At 47.5% G+C, this 12,470-nt stretch overlaps 1 protein-coding gene across 1 annotated transcript in view; it reads left to right on the top strand.

Moving 5' to 3' along the window:
* Nucleotides 1-12,470, top strand: part of TMCO4 (transmembrane and coiled-coil domains 4) — a 43,884-nt gene that overhangs the window by 3,016 nt on the left and 28,398 nt on the right. The window contains exons 2-3 of the mRNA XM_032708691.1: nucleotides 3,051-3,235; nucleotides 3,631-3,805. Coding sequence (XP_032564582.1) covers nucleotides 3,057-3,235; nucleotides 3,631-3,805 — 354 coding nt within the window. The 5' untranslated portion in view covers nucleotides 3,051-3,056. The remainder of the gene's footprint in view (nucleotides 1-3,050; nucleotides 3,236-3,630; nucleotides 3,806-12,470) is intronic.

The following is a 12,470-nucleotide window of genomic DNA, read 5'->3' on the forward strand; positions in this document are numbered from 1 at the left end:
TGGCAGCTGTGGATGTGTCTGCCCTCACACCTTTCCCAGCTGAGGTGGTTCCCTCACACTCGTTCCTCTGCTGTTCTCTCTCTGCAGCTTTGCCCACTTCGGTGTGAGGACATTGCTTCTCCGTCGCTGCTGTGCAAACCTCTGGATTAACCGAATTAAACACGCTTAGTTCTGCAACTACTTAAGCTTTTGGCTTTTCCAAGTCCCCCATCATCTCTACCCCTGATCTTTGTGGCCATCCATATCGCATTCGTGTCATTGCATTGAGACAGGACTGAATTAACTGTATTCCGTGTTCATATCTCAGATCTATGGATTAAAAGCAGAGGCCATGGTGCTCCCACTGTGTCAGCTCTGGAGCCCTGTGCTAGTCCCCAAAAAACCTCATCTGCCGAAATGTTTCCACAGTCACAGCATTGTGTGCGATGTGTAACCACAGTTGGGCTGTGCTGTCCCCCAGCATACCTCATACAGGACTTTTTGGACAGCCCTGTCTGAATAATTATCTACAACTACCTCTCTGAAGTTAATGAGATGCCTCATTAACTTTTGAGGGTGTTGGAGGTGATCATGCCAGCGCTTTGGTCACTGTTGTCGTAGTGTAGGACGAAGACAATACCACCATCTCTCTGTTTCTTCTTCCAGCAGTAGAAAACACATGTATTGTACAGCTTTAGATCCCCAAAAGAATTATCTTTCTGCTTTCCAAACAGGATTGTGTGAGCTGCTGTATAAAATATGTTTTTTTCTCAAGAAGACAAAGGGTTTTGTGTGAAAAGTGAATGCTGGAAGTGATAACAAAATTCTCTTTCAAGTGACAGTTCAGATTATGGCAATGCTGTTGATTGCTAAATTCCATTGTTCGAGGCAGGGATGTGAATTCCAGTGCCATGAGCCGTAAATAACTTTTGGGATATGTTTCTACCTCTCAATTGCCTTATCTTGGACTAGTGGCAAAACTTCTTGGCCCACATTTTCATTAGTAAATCGCATGTTAGCCTTCTTTTTACACTGCATGTCTGAAAATCCAAGCCCATTTTTTTCCTAGATAATTATGAGGAAATAGATACCTGTGTTGAGAGAAACACATTGAGGGTACTGATCTGAGCATCTTCAGAGCAATGTCTTCCAGAAGCTTTCTCTGGGTATTTTAGATGCTCATTACTGATTTATTTGTTACATGTCAGAAGCCACTGTTGCCATTACTGCTCCATGTTTTATGTTATTATTGGGAAATTAGGTTAAACAGTTGTACTGCTCATGGATCCTTTTTAGCTGCTTCATTTCTTGTATGAGCCTGAGTTAAGAAGTCAATAAATGTCTTAGGGAAGAGAATTTTATTTTCAATGCTCTTTCCCATAACGTGTCCAGAGGTGAGCAGACATGCCAAGTAGTTTTAAAATTACTGGGATTTTAGCACTGAATTATTCCTGGGAAAATTGGTCTGAAAGTTTGGATGTTTTAGGAAGATCAGAGTCTAGTGGGAGATGAATTTCCGGGGTCCAATAGAGGAGCGTTTGGAGCTCCTGTGGTAATAGAACAGGCTTGGGATAAGCAAGTCCTGGAAAGCTGAAGGTATGTTCACAGCTGGGGTTCAGTGAGTGTCCACACTGGTGTGTGGTGTGGTTGGTACTGGAGTGGGTGTGGCAGGCCGGGATTGATCCTAGACCCCTGCTTTCCCCAGGGAAGTATAACCTGGCCCTTCCTTTCTCTGGTTGATTTGGAAATAGCAGTTAGTTTATTCCTGTGAATTTTGTGCTAGAATGTGATGTTTTCATGGAAACACATGGAAATGCCCTAGCCCCATGTGCTGGAGCCAGAGGCAGCACCAGGAGTGTGTGTTGGGCTGAGCTCTCCCAGGGAAAGAGGTGTGAGATACAATAACCATCGACCCTTCAGTGATGAGTTTTTCTTGCATTTACACAGCAGCAGTTAAACTGTGCAAGCCTTGAGAAATACAAATCGCCTCCAATAAATTTCTGAGCTGGAGTGCAGGACAGACACCTTTCCTGGAGGACCATGACAGATGGCACGCAGATAATAAAATCTCTTTAAAAAGAGCTGCTCCTGTTACATTTCTGACTTTTAGGACTCTAAATCTATCCATAAATGGTGTCTGCATCCTCTGAGAGTAGGCTATAGTATCGTAGCCTCCTCATTCCTATTTAGTCAGGATGTGGAAGAAAGGAAGCATTTAAATGTGAAGTATATAATGAAATAGGTGATATGGTCCCCTTAGAAACCAATTGAAATCAGTAAAAATTTCAAGTGATGGAAGTGATCTTTGGAGCAGGTTGTTACCCAGGTTGAGTTGTGAAATGAGCTGTTGTCACCTTTGTCTGAGGTAAGTCATCTCAGCTGCTGGTACCATTAGAGGAACACTGGAAGCCCTTCGGTTGTAAATGTGCACATCTACACTCTAAAACAATAATATTTTGGCCCAGCTCAAGGTCCTTGTGGTGCAGGGACCTTATTTTTAGGGGAAAAGCAGTGACAGGTTGAATAGAGGAGAGAATGTTACAAGCAAAGCACAGCAATGTCCATGGGACACATTAAAGTCCTTCTCAGGGGCTGCAGCTGAACTCAGCTTTCCTAATGCCGTCAGCAAAACAAACAGAGGAACAATTTGGGCTGAGATGAGAGGCAAATTATTTCCCAGGCAGCTGTACTGGTCCCTGCACCAGATGCAGAGCTTTTACTTTCATGTTATTTTTGCACTAAATGTGTGAATTGTATGCCCGAATGGAGCCCAGTCTCTTTGCATCTTGAAGGGAACTTCTCCTTTTGCTGTGTGAAGTATTGTCAGCTCATTTTGTGCGAAAGTTTTGAGAACTGGTGAATGGAAAGTGTCCTCTTGTCTTCTTTGGTCACAGCAGTGTGTTGGGGGGGGGGGGAGGGAATATACAAGATGGACCTGGACAAACTTGATTTAATACTGACAGCAAGTGTGACAGTGAAAAAAACAAAGGCAATTTGTCTTTTTGCTCTCTGGTTTCCAAGTGTTTGTTGTTTGATTTTTTTCTACAGCTGTTTCCTCTTTGACCTTGCAGGTGAAAATGGCTGCAGAAGAGAAGTGGAAAGGTTGGATTTCAAAACAGCATAAGGAGGCTGAGCAGGCAGGGGAGAAGGAGCCATGTGTGCTCCTGGGTCAGCAGCTGGGAGAGCTGGGAAGATTTGCCTATGCAGCACTTTGTGGTGTATCTCTTGCCTGGCTGTTCCCTGAAAACGAGCAAAGGTACTGCATGAGGGAGCAAGGAGCGGGCAGGGGAGGTGGATTTTGGGTGGCAGCTCAAACAGAGCTGGTATCAGACTCTGTGGGGAGTCTTCTAAAGTTTGGGGAGTGGAAGATCTTTTCTCTCTTACATCTGTAAGACTTTTATAATTCAGCACACATCACATCCTTTAACATCAAAGCATGTACTGAAGTAAGGCCTGGCCCCATTCAGATTGTTTCCTTGTTTGTTTAGCAATTCACCTTCTGCTGACTCCTTCTGATGCTTTGATTTTTGTGTGAACAGTAGCAGACCAAAGTTTGAAACCAGCGACTGCTCAAAGCTTCCAAAAATACCCAGTTGTAGAGCCTTGAAATACCCAGTTGTGAAGCCTTAGCTGCTCCTGTTGCTTTTACAGTTCCTTCAGGACAGAATTTATTGAGGGCTTTGTGAAATGGCTGGACCTGCCCGACGCTGTCCTACCTGCCATGACAGCCTTTGCTGGTGGCTTAGGAGGTGAGGGCACAGAATCTTTCACTGAGATTTTGCTGAAAGACCCCATCTTGGAAGAAAATCCAGCTGTCATTACCCAGGTACGTCTATGAGTTCTCCTTGCTCTTGTTTGCTTTGCAAGAGATTTATCATAGGTGTTTGTTTGCAGCTGAAGTGCTGTTTGTGCAGACAGGGGAGTAAAATCAGTATTTCTGATAGGCATCTGTTTCTGAGTGGCTGTAGGGGGGGACTGTCAGTTTCTCTATCCATAAAGAGCTCATGGAAGTATTAAACACAAGGCAAGGTCACTCTCTGCTCATTAATGTTTTGTGTCTTTGATGGTTTCACTCTACAGAGCAGAGAACTGACAAACTTTTTGACTATTATTGCAGTGGTTTTGATTCATATGTGCTTTCTACAGGTTTTAGTGGCACACTGAACATGATAAACCTGATTTTTACTTATTTAAAAGCCCTTTCACCATACCTTGGAGAATGCAAAAAACATTCTCCAAGGAGCACAATTTCCAGAGGAAGCTTTGACCAGAAGGAATTATTGTGACTTTATTTTTTCTCACTGAGAGAGCGAGACGGGGACTGCTCCATAATGTTCTGCTGTAAAAGCTAATGTAAGATAAAAGAGGTGAAGCATTTGGGCAGTGTTCACTTGCTGGGGAAGATCTCTCCTGATCCAGCCTCACGTTGTGCTGTGCAGGGTGAGGAGGGCACAAGGCTGCTGCCGGTGCCACACAGGACATGGGCACTGTCACCTGGCACCCTGTGCTGTGTCACCCTGTGCCACACACCCTGTGTGCTGTGCTCTGGTATTGATTGGATAATGGTTATCACACACTCTCCATGAGCAACCGCCCGACAGAACCACGGATGTGAGAAGAGGACTGAGTGAGGGAAGATATGATTGCAGCGAACTTTCTTGGTCACCATGACCAGCTACCACTACCTTGGCATCTTTCCTGTTTCCTGGTCAGTCCATGAAATGCCTCAGAGTGTTGGAAATTATATAACTTTCCTAATTAATTTTTCTAATTAATGGTTTTAATTAACTTCTTAATTAACTGTTTTGATTACTCATAAGCAGTGTAATTTCCAACTTTAGCCAGCACATAGCTTAGGGGTTTTTTTCACAGCTCGTGTTGTTAGAGTGAGATTGGAAAAATCACCAAAACTTTAAGTTATGCTAAACTAAACCTGCTAAGCTTCAGTGAACAAAGCCTGAGGAGCTGAAAACTGGACACCTGGAATCCAAAATTTATGGCCCTCCAAGTAACCAGAAGATAAAGAAGAGACTAACAAAAACAATTTATCATGTGCTGGAAACTCCCCATCTGGGAAAAGATAATAAAAAGACTGAAAGTGTGGACTAATTGGCATGAGAAATGAGAAATATATAACCAATAGAAGACCAAATACTAGTTAATGAGGAGAATTATGTAATTGAGAACCAGTTAACATTAATTTCTTTGCTAAAAATGTATAAATAAGTAAAAGTTTTCAAAGTTGTGTGCATGTAGGTGGAGCTATCCCCTATGCACCCTGAAATAAAGTAATGCCTACTTTCTAATACTAAAAAAAAAATAAGAGTTTGATTTATCCCAGTGCTTTCCATGACAAGAAGATCTGCTCCAAACATCCAAATGCTCCAGTGCCCGAAGTCCTATAACAGTATGAGTACAGCGACAGATCCTAAGCTTAGTTAATAACTTAGGACAGATCTTCTGAAATAACAGTACCTGTTTTGATGTTGTTTGCTCAAAATCAATACACCTACAGTTGTTCTTTCTGCCTTTGTGTGTTTCCCTCATTCTCTCTGCTTCAGGATGGGTTCCCTAGATTTAGACAAGTTTTCCTTCATGGCTGCTGAGTTTGTTAAAGGTGAAATTTAGCTTTTGCTTGCTCACAGCTTATGTTGCATAAGGGCTCCATGTGCTTTTACAAAAGTGGCTCTGGGTCAGCAGGAGCGAAAACTGGGGATACCACCTGGATTCAAGTGGAACACAGAAACCACAGATAACAGTTCTTTGATCAGCTGAAAGAAAAGATGAGGAACAAATATCAGTCTAATGCCCCAACATCAATACCTTACACAGTAATCTACATGGACAAGAGGATTGACTTTTATCTGAGGAAAAACAGACTTAAAGACTTAAGTAGAGCAAGGCAGCAAAGGTGTGTCTTTGTAAAAACACACTGGTGTGTGAGAAACATTGGTAAAAAGCTGAGATCAGCTTTTTCCTTCTGACCTGAAAATATGCAAGCCATGGGACAAAGCTTTATGAATTATTGATCTGTTCCTTTATGGTACTTGTGTTTGTTTGTATTCAGCTGCTGCCGATGCAGTATTTACTGTTTATTTATTAAGTATCTGCTTTAATTGCTTGGCATGATCAGTGGCTCGGCCCTGTTGGCACTAATGCTGCATTTTTGAAGGCCCTTCATCTCTAAGGAGCTGAAAGGATGATCCTGAAGTCAGGAGATAGAGGTGAGCTCACCCTTGATTCAATGAACATCTGAGGACTATGGATTGTTATTTTTGTCTTCATTGCAGATGACTAACACAGGCAGATGTTGGTAACAATCCTTAAAGGACGGTAGACATAACAGGCTGTGGGTGTGGTATGGGAAGGCAATGCAATAAGGGAGGTGAAGAAGCATTGATAGGTGTTAAAACATTGAACGTTCTTGTTATGAATGGTTTTTTTTGCTCTGAACATAGTTAGAATGCCCATTTTCTGTGGTTTTCCACACACATCCACTGTGATGTGGATCCAGTGCTCTCTGTTGTTGAGGAAATGGGTTTTGAACTTGCAGCAACTCAGAAGAAGCTGACAAGGACTGAATAAAGGGTCCTTCCCTTTCTTTGAGAGGCTTCTCAATCGTGTGGGTGGTTGTCTTGTGCATGGAGTTTGCAGGGAGATTCAAAACACCAACTTCAAAGTAAGACTGAATTATAATAACTGCTGCTTAGAGGAGGAAAACAAACTACTTGTGAACTAATCTAATCAATTCTGGTTGGCTTCCAGCTACCTGCATGTGCAGTACGTGCAAAGCCTAAAGTGGAGAATTTGAGAAGCCAATTGGCACAGATGCCATAAAAACAGTAGTTCCAGTTTATCACCTGATTACCAGGGTGCACTGCTGACCTTTTGAAATGCACGTGTGTGTATATGCTTAGGCCAGATTTATTTGAGTTTGTTTGATATGAAGTGCCACAGATGATACTGGAACCTGAGTCACAGCCACAGCTCCCTGTGCCTCAATCAGGGAGAGTTTATTGCCTACAAATCCCACCAGCTGTCCTGGGGAATAGTCCAGTTTGTCCCTTTACTTGATTAAGGCTGGTTTGTTCTCCATTCTACATTTCTCATGTGTAGAACTTTCAGATTAGAGACGGTTTATGATGTAAATTGTATTTAGGAGCTTAGGGGACTAATAATCATAAACTCTTTGGCAGCCTCCTACATCTTTGGCTGAATTTTTTTGCATTCCCAGAGGGCTGAAGGATTCCCTGTAAAATTCAGCTGTGCTGTATTTGTGTGGCTGGGGTAGGCTCCGAGGCCGGGTTGGAGAGCATGCTGCGTGCCGGATAGGTAGAGGGGTTGGGGGGGAAGGGCTGGGGGCTGGGGTAGGCTCCGAGGCCGGGTTGGAGAGCATGCTGCGTGCCGGATAGGTAGAGGGGTTGGGGGGGAAGGGCTGGGGGCTGGGGTAGGCTCCGAGGCCGGGTTGGAGAGCATGCTGCGTGCCGGATAGGTAGAGGGGTTGGGGGGGAAGGGCTGGGGGCTGGGGTAGGCTCCGAGGCCGGGTTGGAGAGCATGCTGCGTGCCGGATAGGTAGAGGGGTTGGGGGGGAAGGGCTGGGGGCTGGGGTAGGCTCCGAGGCCGGGTTGGAGAGCATGCTGCGTGCCGGATAGGTAGAGGGGTTGGGGGGGAAGGGCTGGGGGCTGGGGTAGGCTCCGAGGCCGGGTTGGAGAGCATGCTGCGTGCCGGATAGGTAGAGGGGTTGGGGGGGAAGGGCTGGGGGCTGGGGTAGGCTCCGAGGCCGGGTTGGAGAGCATGCTGCGTGCCGGATAGGTAGAGGGGTTGGGGGGGAAGGGCTGGGGGCTGGGGTAGGCTCCGAGGCCGGGTTGGAGAGCATGCTGCGTGCCGGATAGGTAGAGGGGTTGGGGGGGAAGGGCTGGGGGCTGGGGTAGGCTCCGAGGCCGGGTTGGAGAGCATGCTGCGTGCCGGATAGGTAGAGGGGTTGGGGGGGAAGGGCTGGGGGCTGGGGTAGGCTCCGAGGCCGGGTTGGAGAGCATGCTGCGTGCCGGATAGGTAGAGGGGTTGGGGGGGAAGGGCTGGGGGCTGGGGTAGGCTCCGAGGCCGGGTTGGAGAGCATGCTGCGTGCCGGATAGGTAGAGGGGTTGGGGGGGAAGGGCTGGGGGCTGGGGTAGGCTCCGAGGCCGGGTTGGAGAGCATGCTGCGTGCCGGATAGGTAGAGGGGTTGGGGGGGAAGGGCTGGGGGCTGGGGTAGGCTCCGAGGCCGGGTTGGAGAGCATGCTGCGTGCCGGATAGGTAGAGGGGTTGGGGGGGAAGGGCTGGGGGCTGGGGTAGGCTCCGAGGCCGGGTTGGAGAGCATGCTGCGTGCCGGATAGGTAGAGGGGTTGGGGGGGAAGGGCTGGGGGCTGGGGTAGGCTCCGAGGCCGGGTTGGAGAGCATGCTGCGTGCCGGATAGGTAGAGGGGTTGGGGGGGAAGGGCTGGGGGCTGGGGTAGGCTCCGAGGCCGGGTTGGAGAGCATGCTGCGTGCCGCGCGCGCTCCGCGCGCGCGGTTTAGTCTCAAGGTGCAGTCTCAGCAGGAGAGGGGAGAGAGAAAGTGGGGGAGCCTTGCCAGCACTTGCTACACACCTATGGAGGAGGATAGAGCAGCTTCGGAGCACACAGAGGTTTGCCGTTTCAGGTCGGGGGGGAAGGGGGAGGGGGGGTTCTGGGGAAGGGAGTGGGGAAGAGAGGGGAGGGGTATCGAGCGGGCCATGGGGGGCTTCTAATTGACAGGGGGGGAAGCAGGGCACTCCTGTATGAAATGTAACAGATGTGCAGTGTACCTGCAAATACCTGGTAACAAAGTGGAGGAAGGACATGGTCAGGGAGAATAGTGGGGTTCCTTCAGAGTGATGGGGGTCCCAGCAAAGCTGGGGACTTGAAAAGCACCTCAGCCTTGGATGGGTACAAGGACCAGAACACTTGGTCAGTTTGTTTTTCTGTTTCTGTTTGTTTTTGGCTCATCTGCTGCTACTGCCCGGGTTCAGCATGTTCCAGATAAGTTTGCTCTGCTCTGTTACGTCCTGTAAAGGGTGGGCAGGACAAAGGGCTGTTCCTGGGTATCTCCTTATGACTGTATATAAATAGGTGATAGCAAAGCAGAAAATCAAAGACCTGCCCAAACCATTCTAACAGGAACGTAGCCTGTATGTCCCTGTGTGGTTTTGGGCTATGCTGGCGATGGTACATGCCTTCGGTAGGGCCGCCCATGCCAGACAGGTCAAAACAGCAGGGCCAGATACAATAAATCTATGGGCAGGATGAGCTCGTTAGCCTCCTGGCAGTCATCCTAGGAGAAGGACAACTCTAATCTCAAACCCGGGCGGATGGAGCTCGCTTAGCCCTGTAAGGCCATCCATCTAAGAGAAGGTCACTCTAACCAAACCTACGTCCTGAGGATTTCGCTGCCACCGTCCAAGCTCGCTCGGCCCTGGCAGATGAACCTCAGGATTAAAGGGTGGGTTCAGTTCCGCGCATACTGCATCTCACCTAAAAAATCCATTGCGCAGGCTTGAAGGCTTTACCCACATGCAAAAAGTCCTGTAGCGACGGACGAGGGTCGAAACGGCAGGTGAAAGGTGCACTGGGAGCCGCAGACTCAACTCCGCATGCAGGCGGTTCAGGATATTGGTCATTTGAGACTGACCGGAGATGACAGTCTCTTGGGGCAGCACCCTGAACGACCAAGCAGCCTTTTCAAGGACAGCACTGCTTGCTCCACTCGGAGAGGGGCCTAGAAAAGGTGGCCTAAACAAAGCTCATCTCCACTTTCACCCGGTTGGTTAACCGCAGACCAACGGGCATCTTCTCTCAATGCGGTCGCACAAAGAGCAAAAGACAAAGGCATGCACCTGCCTCCAAAGGTGTACCTAAATTAACTATAGCATGTTGGAACATCAGAACCATGCTCGATTCTGCGGATAGTGGACGTCCTGAGCGGCGTTCTGCCCTAATTGCCCATGAGCTGGCTCGTCTCAACATCGACATAGCTGCCCTCAGTGAAGTTCGCCTTCACGAGGAAGGAAGCCTCAGAGAACATGGTGCTGGTTACACACTCTTCTGGTCAGGTAAGCCCAGAACCGAAAAACATCTCTCAGGTGTCGGCTTCATGATCAAAAACTCTATTCTTCCCAAACTCGAAAATCTGCCAACAGGTCACTCTGACCGCATTATCTCCCTACGCCTTCCACTCCACAACAACCAACACGTCGTCCTCTTTAGTATATATGCCCCAACTCTCCAAGCTGACCCTGCCGAAAAGGACAAATTTTATGCTGACCTGCGCCACCTTACCCAAAAAGTGCCCGCAGATGATAAGATCATTATCCTTGGTGATTTCAACGCCAGAGTAGGTAAGAATTTTGATGCCTGGAAAGGAATATTAGGCAAACATGGTGTTGGTAACTGCAACGATAATGGTCGACTCCTGCTAGAATTCTGTGCAGAGCAACAGCTCACCATCACTAATACTATCTTTCAGCAGAAAGATAGTCTGAAGACAACCTGGATGCACCCCAGATCTAAGCATTGGCATCTCATCGATTATGTCCTGGTGCGACGGAGAGATCTTCGCGATGTCCTCCATACCCGCGTGATGCCCAGTGCAGAATGCCAGACAGACCATCGGCTTGTGCGCTGCAAACTCAGCTTCAATCTTAAATTCAAACCCAAAATGGGCAACATCACAAGGAGAAAACTCCAAGTTAACAATCTCCAATCAGCCACAGTAAGAGAGAGATTCCAGGCAAACCTTCAAACTAGGCTTGAAAACTGTTCCACAGTTTCTGCAGATTCCTCTCCTGAAACTACCTGGCAGCATATTAAAAACAGCATTCTGCAATCCTCCGAAGAATCCTTAGGGTTCTCCCTCAAGAAGAACAAGGACTGGTTTGACGAAAACAACCAAGAAATCCAGGACTTGTTGAGGAAGAAGAGAACCGCCCACCAAGCACACCTTGCACTGCCATCCTGTCACGCAAGAAAAACAGCCTTTCGTCTCGCATGCAGCAGGCTCCAACAGAAACTCCGTGACATCCAGAACAAGTGGTGGATCGATCTAGCTGTAAAAACTCAATTATGCGCAGATATGGGTGATCACAAAGGTTTCTATGAAGCCTTGAAGACAGCATACGGGCCCACATACCAGGTACAAAGCCCTCTACTCAGTGCTGATGGCCAAACGCTTCTAACAGATAAAACCTCCATTCTGAATCGATGGTCTGAACACTTTCAAACTCTTTTCAGTACCAACCGTGTGGTCCAAGACTCAGCAATTCAGTCCATCACACAACAACCAGTAAAGTATGAATTGGATACAGCCCCCACTTTAGGAGAAACCCTCAAGGCCATACAGCAGGTAAAAATCGGCAAGGCAGCTGGGGTTGATGGAATTCCACCTGAAGTCTGGAAACATGGGGGCCTTGCCCTCCACACCAAATTTCACGAGTTTGTGGTGCGCTGCTGGGAGCTTGGTGAACTGCCATCAGACCTTCGTGATGCTGTCATCATCACTTTGTACAAGAAGAAAGGTATTAAATCTGACTGCTCAAACTACCGTGGTATTACTCTGCTCTCCATTGCTGGCAAAATCCTGGCAAGAATACTCTTGAACAGACTAATACCCACTATAGCAGAAGGGATCCTACCTGAAAGTCAGTGTGGTTTCAGAGCCAACAGAAGCACCACAGACATGGTATTTGTTCTCAGACAACTGCAAGAGAAATGTAGGGAACAGAACAAAGGTCTTTATGTAACCTTTGTTGACCTCACCAAGGCTTTTGATACTGTGAGCAGAAAAGGTCTGTGGCAGATTTTGGAACGTTTAGGTTGTCCCCCCAAGTTCCTTAAAATGATCATCTCACTTCATGAGGATCAGCACGGCCAAGTCAGGTATGGCAACACACTTTCTGAGCCCTTTTTAATTAAGAATGGTGTGAAACAAGGCTGCGTGCTCGCTCCTACCTTATTCACAATCTTTTTTAGCATGATGCTCCAAAGGGCCACAGCAGACCTCGATGATCAGGACGGTATCTACATTCGATATCGTACTGATGGAAGCCTGTTCAATCTAAGGCGTCTGAAGGCCCACACCAAGACCCTAAACCATCTTGTCCGGGAGCTGCTCTATGCTGATGACGCCGCCCTTGTTGCCCACACAGAAGCAGCTCTGCAACGTTTAACATCCTGCTTTGCAGATGCTGCTGAGCTCTTTGGGCTGGAAGTCAGCCTAAAGAAGACAGAAGTTCTCCATCAACCTGCACCTCAGGAAGTCTTCCATCATCCCCATATCACCATTGGCAAATCAGAGCTCAAATCAGTCCAGCAGTTTAATTACCTAGGTAGCCTCATCTCCTCAGATCCTAAGATCGACGGAGAGATAGACAACAGGTTGGCAAAGGCATACAGTGCTTTCGGAAAACTCCACAAAAGAGTATGGCGTAATAAACACTTGAAG

Source organism: Chiroxiphia lanceolata, chromosome 22 (assembly GCF_009829145.1).
Source record: "Chiroxiphia lanceolata isolate bChiLan1 chromosome 22, bChiLan1.pri, whole genome shotgun sequence".
Lineage (NCBI taxonomy): Eukaryota > Metazoa > Chordata > Aves > Passeriformes > Pipridae > Chiroxiphia > Chiroxiphia lanceolata.